Raw genomic sequence first — 12,424 nt, 5'->3', positions numbered from 1 at the left:
ATACCGCCTCACCCCTGTTAGATGGCTATTCTCAAAAATACAGCAAATAATAAGTGTTGGTGAGGATGTGAAGAAAAGGGAACGTTTAGTATACTGTTGGTGGGAATGTAAACTGGTGCAGCCACTATGGAAAACTGTATGGAGGTTCCTCAAAAAATTGAAAATAGAACTACCATATGATCCAGCAATCCCACTCCTGGGCACATACCAAGACAAACTATAACTCAAAAAGACACATGCACCCGATGTTCACAGCAGCACTACTCACAAGAGCCAGGACATGGGAGCAACCCCTTTGCCATCTGCAACAACATGGATGGACTTGGAGGGCATTATGCTTAGTGAAGTAAGTCAGACAGAGAAAGACAAATACTGTATGTTATCACTTATATATGGAATCTAAAAAATACAACAAAAGATGAACATAACAAAATAGAAACAGACTCACAGATGCCCAGAACAAATTAGTGGTTACCAGTGGGGAGAGTGAAGAGGGGGAGGGGCAAGAAAGGGGTAGGGGTTTAAGAGGTACAAACTACTATGTATGAAATAAGTAAGCTACAAGGGTATAGCACAGGGAATATAGCCAATAATTTATAATAACTTTAAATGGAGTATAATCTATAAAAAAGTTTGAATCACTATGTTGTACCCCTGAAATTAATATTGTAAATCAACTATACCTCAACAAAAAAAATTCAAATAAATAAATAGAAAACAAAACAAAATAAACCTGAACTCATAGGTACAGAGAACAAACTGGGGGTTAGGGTTAGGGTTAGGGTTAGGGTTAGGGTTAGGGTTAGGGTTAGGCAGGGGCTGAGGGGTTGGGTGTGGTTGTGTGTGTGAGAGAGAGAAATGGGTGAAGGTGGTCAAAGCTATAAACTTGTAGTTATACATAACATACAGCACGGTGACTATAGTTAATAATACAATATTGTATATTTGAAAGTTCCTAAGAGAGTAAAACATAAAAGTCCTCATCATAAGAAAAAATTTTTAAACTATGTGTGATAATGGATGTTAACTAGATTTATTGTGGTGATTATTTTGTAATATATACAAATATTGAGTCATTATGCTGTACACCTAAAACTAATATAATGTCATATGTCAATTATCTCTCAAAAAAAAAGTTCAGGCTTAAGAAAAAAGAAAAAGATCTCAAATCAACAATCTAACTTCACAACTTAAGGAACTAGAAAAAGAACAAACTGAACCTATAGCTGGCAGTAGGAAGGAGACAACAAAGAGAACTAAGAAAACAATTCTATCTACAATAGCATCAAAAAAATTTTAGGAATTAACCAAGGAGGTGAATACTTGTACAATGAAGACTACAAAATATTGCTGAAAGAAATTTTTAAAAAGACATAAATAGATGGAAAGATATCCCACGTTCATGGAATAGAAGACTTAATACTGTTAAGATGTTGTCAATAGCACCCAAAGTAATCTACAAATTCAGCGTAATCCCTATCAAAATCCCAATAGCATTCTTTGTAGAAGTAGAAAAAAATCCATCATAAAATTCATATGGAAGGTCAAGGGATCCTGAAAAGCCAAAACAATCTTGAAAAGAACAAAGTTGGAAGACTCACACTTCTTGATTTCAAAACTTACTACAAAGCTACAATAATCAAAATCAAATAATAATCAAAACAGTGTGGCACTGGTATAAAGGGAGACATATAGGCCAATGAAATAGACAGCCCAGAAATAAACACGTGCATGTATGGTCAAATAATTTTCGACAACTATGCCAAGATCATTCAATGGGGAAAGGATAGTCTTTTCAACAAATATGCTAGGGTGCCGGGAAAAGTGGATATCCACATGCAAAAGAATGACGTTGGACTCTTACTTTAACACCATACACAAAAATTAACTAAAAATGGATCAAAAAATCCAAACATAAGAACTAAAACTATAAAACTCTTAGAAGAAAACATGGGGAAAAGCTTCATGACATTAGATTTGACAATGATTTCTTGGATATAACACCAAAGGCACAGGCCACAAAGAAAATAGACAAATTGGACTCAATCAAAATTAGAAACTTTTGTGCATGAAAGAACACAATCAACAGATAAAAAGGCAACCAATAAAATGGGAGAAAATATTTACAAATCACATACCTGATAAGGGATTAATATCCAGAATATATAGACAACTCCTAACATTCAACAAGAAAAAACCACCCTATCCAAAAACAGGCAAAGGACTTGGATATTTCTCTAAAGAAGATATATAAATGGCCAATAAACACATGAGAAACTCACCATCATCAGTCATTAGGGAAATGAAAATCAAAACCACAATGAGATACCACTTCATACCAATGAGAATGGCAAAAAAAAAAAAAAAAAAATCAACCAGCCAAACAAAAGACCCCCAAAACAAGTTTTGGTGAGAATGTGGAGAAATGGCAACCGGAGAAATGTGCACTGCTAGGGGAATGTAAAATGGTGCAGCTGCTATGGAAAACAGTATAGGGGTTCTTCAAAATATTAAAGTAGAATTACCATATGATTCGGCACTTCCTTTTTTCAGTATATACTGCCAAAAAACTGAAAGCTGGGTCATGAAGAGATATCTGCACACCCACGTTCATAGCAACATTGTTTACAATAGCCAAAAAATGGAAGCAACCCAAATGTCCATTAATGGATGAATGAATAAGCAAAATACGATATATTCATACAATGGAATATTATTCAGCCTTAAAAAGGAAGGAAATTCCTTTGAATTAGTGGTGATCATTTTGTAATGTACAGAAATATGGAAAAACTATGTTGTGCACCAGGGACTAACGTAGTTTTGTAGATGAATTATACTTTAAAAACAATCAAGCAAACAAATGAATAGAAAGAGATCAGATGTATGGTTACCAGAGGCGGGTGGGCGGGGTGTGGAGGGAGGGGAATCGAATGAAGGCAGCGAAAAGGTACAAACTTCCAGTTTGTCACATAAGTACCAGGGATGTAATATACAACAGGATAAATATAATTAACACTGCTGTATGTTCTATATGAATGTTGTTAAAGTCTAAGAGTTCTCGTCACAAGGAAACAAAATTCTTTTCCTTTTATTTTGTATCTATATGAGATATGGATGTTCACTAAACTTACTGTGGCAATCATCTCATGATGTATGTAAGGCAAGTCATTATGCTGCAATACCTTAAACTTATACGGTACTGTATGCCAATTATATCTCAATAAAACTGGAAGACCAAAAAGGAAGAAATTCTAACAAGCTACATGGATGAAACTTGAAAATATTATGTTAAGTGAAATAAGCCAATCACAAAAAGACAAATACTGTATGAGGGCACTTATAAGAGGACCTAAAGTAGTCAAATTCATAGAAAGAGAAAGTAGCATGATGGCTGCCAGTGGCAGATATTTGCAAGATGAAAAGAGTTTTGGAGACTGGATGCACAACAATGCGAATGTACTCAGTAGTAGTGAATTGTACACCTAATAATGGTTAAGATGGCAAATTTTATGCTATATGTATCTTACACAATTTTTTAACAATTAAAAACATTTTATGATTTAGGTATATGCTATTTAAAATGGTCTTTCCTCCACTCAATACTAGTTCCAAAGAGAAAAGACTGCGCTTCAGTGCAATGAATAGACACATTACAGACATTCCTATGGCTGCAAATTTTTCATGTTAAGTCCCCAAATGCACCCAATTTCTCAAAACTACCATACACATAAGTCTACAAGTCTAAAGTAAATCTTTCAATGAAGTTCTTTCAACTAAATCCCTAAATTAAAAAAGATAACATGCAAACAGTACACCACTGATTAATTTTTACTATATCTCCTTTCATGTTCACTTATGTTCCTTACTCAACAAAACCAAGCAGGAAATTAATGTCAAATTAAGCACTCAGAGAAGAAAAATCCCCAGATTTTGCAACCATAAAAAGAAACCAAATAAAAAGCTAGAAAAGAGAAAGCAAAATGTAGGTATAGGTGATTGTGTCCTAACACAAGCTGATAAGGCGAAGGAGCACACCCTCTACTGTACACATGGCTACCACTTATCCATCAGATGCCATGTTACGAGGCACAGAAATGCATATAACAACATACGCAAACCATATACTAATTTTTATAACAGCTTTATTGAGTTTTGATACATCATAAAATTCATGCTTTTTTTTTTTTTTTGGCCGCACCATGTAGCATGAGGGGATCTTAGTTCCCCAATCAGGGATCAAACCTGCGCCCCCTGCAGTGCAACCTCGAAGTTTTAACCACTGGACTGCCAGGGAAGTCCCAAAATTCATGCTTTTAAAGTGCATAATTCAGGACTTCCCTGGCGGTCCGGTAGTTAAGACTTCGCCTTCCAATGAAGGAGGTGTGGGTTCGATCCCTGGTTGGGGAGCTAAGATCCCACATGCCTCTCGGCCAAAAAACCAAAACATAAAACAGAAGCAGTACTGTAACAAATTCAATAAAGACTTTAAAAAAGGTTCGCATCAAAAAAAAAAAGAATCTTCAACTGCATAATTCACAGTATATTCACAGAATTAGTTGGGACAACTATCACCACTATCTAATTCCAAAATATTTTCAACACCCTGAAAAGAAACCCCATATCCATTAGCAGTCATTACTCATTCCCCTCTCTCCTCCAAACCTTGGCAAAATTATCTTTCCATCTCTATGGATTTGCCTATTCTGGACATTTCATATAAATGGAATCATACACTATGTGCCATTTTTGTTGATTCTTTTCATTTAGCATAATGGTTTTTGTTTTTTGTTTTTTTTTGCTGTACGCGGGCCTCTCACTGTTGTGGCCTCTCCTGTTGTGGAGCACAGGCTCCAGACACACAGGCTCAGCAGCCATGGCTCACAGGCCCAGCCACTCCGCGGCTTGTGTGACCTTCCCAGACCGGGGCACGAACCCACGTCCCCTGCATCGGCAGGCGGACTCTCGACCACTGCGCCACCAGGGAAGCCCTAGCATAATGTTTTTAAGTTTCATCCAAGATGTAGCACACCTCAGTACTTCATTCCTTTTTATGGCTGAATAATATTCCATTGTATGGAGATATGAAATTTTGTTATTCATTCATTGCCTAATGAATACTTGCGCTGTTTCTACTTTTTGGCTATTATGAATAATATTGCTTTATGAATGATACTGCTATTATGCACCTTTGTGTACAATTTTTTATGTGGACATAAGTTTTCAATTTTCTTGGTGTGAAACTGCTAGGTCACATGGTAATACTACTTTTAACTTTTTCATAAACTACCAAACTGTTTTCCAAAGCAGTGATTTTATAATCCCACCAGCAGAGCATAAGGGTTCCAATTTTTCCACATCACTGCCAACCCTTGTTATTGTTTGGCTTTTTGATTATAGCCATGCTAGTGGGTATGAAGTGGTATTTCATCGTGGCTTTGGTCTGCACTTCCCTGATGACTAACGATGAGAATTTTTTCATGTGCTTATTGGCCATTTGCCTATCTTTTTTATGGAAATGTCAATTCAAATCCTTTGCCTATTTCTTCACTGGATTATTTGTCTTTTTACTGTTGAGTTATAAAAGTTAATTATACATTCTAGATACAAGTACCTCAACAGATGTATAATTTGCAAATATTTTCTCCCATTCTGTGGACTGTTGTTTCACTTTCTTGATAGTGTTCTTTAAAGAGCAAAAGTTTTTAATTTTGATAAAGTCCAATTTATCTTTTTTCCTTTGTTACTCATGCTTTTGATGTCATCTAAGAAAATCACGTATTTTAATATTAATCTGCACATCAATAGAAATGGATTGGAGAAGAAATGGTAAAAAATTAAGAATCAAAGTAAGAAAATTATTGGGAACTCAAATCCAGAATTGATTTTCTTGCAACAAAGAAACCATAATACATGAACATGATAAAGTTATTGATTAGTAAACACAACAGTGATCAATATGCTCAAAGTCTGAATGGCCTTTGTATTAAACAGTGAAATGCAAAAGCCCCTCAGGAACAGAAATAAGTAAATAATTTCCAATCTCCTTGTTAAGGTAAAATTTAGTTGTTTTAAGGTTTCTATCTATAAAGTTATAAAATACTTTTAGACGATAGTCAGAAGTATAACCTTTTTATTTAAATGAAAACACTTACCTGCTAAGTAATTCTAGTCCAGCAGAGCACTTTGGCAAATATGGAACAGTCCTGCCAAAAGAAACACGTATTTTATTAAAAACTGCTGCTGATTTAGGCCAACTTAAAAAAAAGTTACATATAATAATTTTGATGCTGTCAATCATAATGTGGAATATTTTTAAATCATTAATGGCAATTGATCTAAACTTTTAGAAAAATGTATTGTTATTCCAAAGTTAATATACTGCAATATACTATCAACCATCACTTTGCCCTATAGATTTTTAGCACACAATAATGAACACTTTAATAGAATGTTAGCTAACAAGAAATTTTTTAAAAAGCTCCTCATCTCTAGGTTTAAAGTGAAATTTGGTCACGTGCTTTACTTTATTCAAAAATGAGGGCTTCCCTGGTGGCGCAGTGGTTGAGAGTCCGCCTGCCGATGCAGGGGACACGGGTTCGTGCCCTGGTCTGGGAAGATCCCACATGCCGCGGAGCGGCTGGGCCCGTGAGCCATGGCCGCTGAGCCTGCGCGTCCGGAGCCTGTGCTCCGCAACGGGAGAGGCCTCAACGGTGAGTGGCCCGCGTACCACAAAAAAAAAAAAAAAAGAAAAAACTGCACCAATTATACTAGTGTTTTCATATAAAACGGATAACACAGCTAAAGAGGCTCACTTGCCAAGTACTGTTTCATTATCAATTTGCTTCTCAATAATGGAGAACTTTTACTGTGCTCTTAATATACAAATAAAAATGATTAATTGTGATCAAATAGCCATTGACTATCATGGAGTAAAACAATTACATGTCACCATTTTTTCAACCAGTTTACAATTTTATCAGAAAAATTTCCAGTGTTACAAAATTTAGAAAGAATCAATAAATTGTTTAGTCAGATGCATTCAACAGATATAAAACCCATTAAAGTAATTACACTATCATGACTACAACCAAAAGTTGTATGAAATTTAAGTCATAGTAAATTAAATCAGCACAAGCTTACCTGGGTTTGTTTTTTACTTTAGCTTCTCTTGATTTGTCACTTAAAGTCTTCAGCCTATAATGCAACAAGTATAAAATATCATATTTTTATAGCTTAAGAGATTTCTTTCAAATGCAAATTTCACAGCGCGTAAAACTTTGGGTTGGATAAGCTAATTTTTTTTTTAGCAAGAATTAAGCACCTCTAGACAACAAATATTTGTTTACTATATATCAGACACCACAAATGGAAAATTTATAGCAAATATTTTTATATTTTTCTTGCCCCAGATCCCTTTTCTAGAAACATTTCCTAAATATGACTGGACTAGAAAACCTCACTACTCTGGCAACATCAGAAAAAAAAAAAGTGGTCTCCATAGGTGAACTTGATCGGCAACAAAGATATTTAAGCAGCACATTTTTAAGTAGATAACTATGCCAGGCACTGTCTAAGTGCCAACGTTCTGAGAAATTTCAGCTATTGATAAAAGGCTTTCTAAAATACATTACAAACCTCCTTCATTAAAGAGGTCTTGGGACATTCTATTGAACATTTTCTGATAACTCAGCATCATTATCATGAATACCAGTGACTGCATTTCGTGGCAAAACAGTACTCTCCTTAGATGTTTCTGAGCTAGGAATGTCTCTTTATTTACCAACTCGAAACCAATCTAAAGTGGTTTTCTGAGTTTGTTCAGGATCCTACGTCTATTTCTTCAAAATTTAAATTTTCCACCTCTACCATTGGTCATCTGGTATCAGCTACCACTTACTGCTTCTGCTAGCTATTTAACTATAGCAGCCTACTCCCCTTCTATTTGCTTTTTTAAATTATTGGGCTGGGATACATAAACGGGCTAGAAATGCATATGTAAATTAAAATTAAATAGGCTCTTCTATATATAAAATATGAAGTTCATAAACTTCAATGTTTTTTCACTTCACCAGCCCAATTTTTACCTACCTTTAACTGTGGACTCTGTATCATATAACAGACTGCCAAAAAGCGAATGCTAAATTATGAGATAATCTCACATAAAATGAGATATCTGGACACGTTCTTCTTAATCTGATTACTTCCACAGATATTCATTTCTAAAGAGTCTGAAGTATAGGCCACAGTACCCCAGCTAGCTCCACAAAGCCTTTGTAAAGCTAGACACAGGTGCTCCTTTCTCAAGACACTTTTACTGCACTCAGTCAGAAACTGTCCTAGCATACAAGCTGACTCTCCTATGAATGCCCCAACCCTTTGTTGTGCACAGTTGTATGTGCAAGCCCTGACAGAGGATTACAACTTTTTGGTCAATAATGCCTGGCTTAAAACCAGAAAGGGACTTCTAGTGTCAAGTCATTTTTTTTTTAACAAGTTGCAGTCTCAATATCATACTAAGATTTTTTTATATGTTCTATGTTCTTTTTCAAAAACTAAAATATTGATGAGATCAATTCCAATACAATTTTAAAAAGACTTAGCAATCTCTTTAATACAAAACTATTTGTATATATCTCTCCAGATGAGTTGAATTTAAAAAGTCTAACCTGTCCCAGAAAAACAATATAAATTTTCAAGCTTAGCATGGAAACTAGTAAATCCAGTTTAAACTAAGATTAAGCAACAGCTAGGGAAAGGTATTTTGATAGCCATTCAACCATTTCCACTCCAAAAGCTGAGAAAGGCACTTAGTTGTGACATCCGAGGTAGAATTATACTAGGATAGGCAGACACAGCAGTGCATTATACTAAAAATGATTCTAGTATTATATTCAGTGATTTGGGACAATTCCATATCGTTAGGTGTTACAAGGATATTGAAAGCTCACTGCTAAGACCCTCTTTGAACCATTCATTATAGGACCTAGAAAATCCTTAGGTTAGTATTTCAAGTATTTATTTCTGAAAAAAATGTTAAATTTCTCAATTGTAAGATATCAAATGTGGGGTTCTCCTCCACACTTCCCCAAAAGAAAGAAAGAAAAAAAATAGTTTGGAATAAAAGAGAAAGGAGGAAGCTTATAGGGAGCTGAAAATAAAATTGTTGGAAGGTCAGCAAGAGCTTCCCCAAGTGGCTCCTTAACAACCACCTACTTTAAAAATTGGTCTTTAACCAAATGTAATGTGTGGAACTTATCTGATGTGGATTTGAACAAATCAACTGTAAAAAGACATTTCTAAGAAACAGGAAATTTGATTATGGACTGGAGAACTGATAATATCAAAGAATTAGTGTTAATTTTGCTAGGTATGATATTGGTGTTGCATTTATGTAATGTATTTGTTTTAGAGATGAAAACTGATGTATGAGAGATGTAAGAGCTTAGTCTTAGGTTTACTTTATAAACAAGGGAGAGACAAAGCAAATGTGGTAGTCGACAACTGTTGAATCTGAATAATGAATATATGGGACTCACTGTGTTATTCTATTTTTGTATATGTTTAAAACTTTGTAAAAAAAGTTTTAATAACGAAAAAAGTCTATTATATATTCATCTTTTCTCATCACACCTTCTCCATATAAATCATCAATACGCCAAAATTCAGAATAGAAACTGCTGTAGAAAACAAAGTAGCAAGAAGAAAGTTGGAAACAGTGACGAAAGTTCAGGAGAGAAAAAGGTAAAATAAGAATAATAGTCAATGTAACACTTTAAGTCGCAAAAAAATAAGGTCAGACCCACAGAAAAGCAAAACAGTCCTTTCTGAAGTATATACTCAAAACCCAGAATTCAACTGAAAGTAGCTTACTATTTTTATTTGGGGATAACTCTATTTAAGTTTCTCACAGTGAGTCTGTGCTAGAAACAACTCGCTAATAAAGTCCCACAATGTCTTGACACACTGAGAAGGAAATACTGATCTGAGTGAAATACCCCAGTTTCCTAAACCATAAAACAGGAGCGTTGTACTGACCATAATGATTTGCCACAAGAAGTAAAGGAAATATGACTTTGGCAGCAAACTATAATTGTAAATTATAAAACCAATTCAAACAAAAAGTTTAATAAAAACTATCTCCAAATTTAGTAAAAATTATCACCATCAAGAAAGGTAAGAAGCCAAAAGAAAAAAAAGAAAGATAAGAAGCTATGTACATTACAGGGTCAAAGTAAAATAAAGTAGAGGTCCCCCAATGCACCAGTTCCCATAAAAGCCTTCTCCACTGTTCCTAATCTTCTTCACAATACCGCACACACCCAGGGAGACGTGAGTGCTGCTGTGTGAGTATATTAAATACACAGACTTCTAAGTGAGCCACCTGACAATTATTTTCTACACGAAGCAACTAATGCACACTTCAGAGTTCAAAGCACTTACCTTCAAATTCATAACAGCACAATATTTTATTTTTAGATTGCTGCAAAGACTTACCTTAATTTGACCCCAGCACATTTATTTTTTTAAGCTTTACAGAAAATACTAAGATGGAGGCATCTAACTACGAAACGGAGATAACTAGCAAAATTGCTTAGACAAAAAGTTTAAAAAGTAGTTACACAGAATGAGAGGCGGAGCACGACAATGACTGATGAGCAGGAAACATGCTTTCTGGACCTGACTCGAAGGCATGAGGGACCTTGATGGCATTCCATTTATCCTCACTTCAATTTCCTGCTCATCTAACCCCATCAGCCATCATGAAAGGTGAGGATGGCTGCTTTAAAACACCACAAAATGTATTAATTAGCATATTTTGTCCTTTAAGGCTCATTTTCATGTCTCCATTATTCCAACTTTAAATTCTGTTTATGAATAGAAATCCAATCTATTATATTTTCCCGTTAATGTTTATCATTTTTTCTTTCTTTTTTAAAGCCAAGATCAGGAAACAAGAAAGCATTAACCACACCTAAAAGTGCACGACCCCAAAGCTCTGAAGGCTGAGAGATTCACACAAAAGCCAGAGACTCAGGAAGGGGAGAGAGGACTATCTCTATCCTAATCACCCCCAAACACACCACTTCAGTCCTGACCTCTCTCCTGAGTGTTTCATAAATTTCCAGCTGTTTCTTGGACTTCACAGCACATGCACTGTCAACTGCTCCTTCTCTCTCAAAACTACTCAACTTCTCTCCTGTTGGTAAATGACATCATTATCTAAGATACTGCAAAATTAACATCCTCAACTTCTCCACCTTTTTCACTTCCTAGTCTCACTTTTTATGAAATCGACCAGTGCCCGTCATGTCAGGACTATTCCCTCCTTCAATTTCTATTCTCTCTCGCCTGCCCCCTAATTATAGCCTTCTTAATACTCTCCCTGTTCCCCATCTCTAACCCTCCCATCACATCGCCTCCCAAATTATTCTTCCAGAAATACAGGTAGGCTCAGGCCGCTCCCCTCCACAAAAACCTTCAGAAGATTCAGTCAACCTAAAAATAAGCAAGACCACCCTATATAAGATAGCAACCCCCCACCCCAAAACCCCTTAACCTGCTTTATTTTTAGCGACAGTACTTATGACCTTCTAGATATTCTGCCTCCTGCCAGTACAATGAGCGCAGGGATGTTATTTGCTATCCGGTGTATGCATTCTCTGCTGTAACCCTAGTGCCTGTCAACAGGTAAGCACTCAATAAATATTTCATAAGTGAATTAATTTAGCAAAGCACTGAAGACCCTCTATTATCAGACACTAAACTTCCTTTCCAGGTTCCTCTCCCACAAGAGCTTCATCTCTGAAATCCTTCACCCAAATCTATCCTCATCCCTCCTCGTTCTTCAAGGGCCAGTCTAGAAGCCACCTCCTCTTTGAAGCCTTCCATGAATGCATCTGAACTAATGACTCTTTCCTCTGGGCTCAAAAACCACATCACTTCTATCTTTCACATTCAGTTCCTTCTGCTTTGCTTTATGTTACCACCAGTCTAGGGCATCCGGAAGGCAGAAGCGGTTTTAGTTAACTTTGTAGCCCCAAGATCTAGTCCAATATATAGACACTGGCAAACAGCAGGCAAAACTGAGCACGTGGCCTCTTAACTCTTTTTTTTTTTGACGAAATGAGAAAAGCTTCTATGATAAAGAAGACTGAGTTCCTGGCCTAGTGTTTGCCGCTTGGTGGGAACTCAGTAAATGTTTATTAAGTCAAGTTGAATATTGAGATTTTTTTTCCTGCTAAAGGTAAGTAATCATGGAAGAGTCAACATTTTAGGCAAAACCTCACCATTTTACCACACCGTGAATTAGAATGTTAGCTCCTCTCCTTGGAGGTTTTGATACTACAGGAGGGAAGAAGAGAAAATGAGTGCAGTGGGCAGGGCTGGAGGTCAGGGCAGAGGTGGCTCTGAGGAGGAAACACCC

The 12,424-nt window shown here is 36.0% G+C and overlaps 1 protein-coding gene across 1 annotated transcript in view; it reads right to left on the bottom strand.

Moving 5' to 3' along the window:
• The window catches only part of DTNBP1 (dystrobrevin binding protein 1), a 119,655-nt gene that overhangs the window by 99,843 nt on the left and 7,388 nt on the right, over positions 1-12,424 (bottom strand). The window contains exons 2-3 of the mRNA XM_081246165.1: positions 7,141-7,194; positions 6,153-6,203 (exon numbers count right to left, since the gene is read on the bottom strand). Of these exons, the coding sequence (XP_081102291.1) occupies positions 6,153-6,203; positions 7,141-7,194 (105 nt within the window). The remainder of the gene's footprint in view (positions 1-6,152; positions 6,204-7,140; positions 7,195-12,424) is intronic.

This window comes from Mesoplodon bidens (genome assembly GCF_964165515.1).
Source record: "Mesoplodon bidens genome assembly, chromosome: 10".
NCBI lineage: Eukaryota > Metazoa > Chordata > Mammalia > Artiodactyla > Ziphiidae > Mesoplodon > Mesoplodon bidens.
The sequence above is the reverse complement of the archived record's forward strand: the minus strand, read 5'-3'. Positions and strand labels throughout refer to the sequence as shown.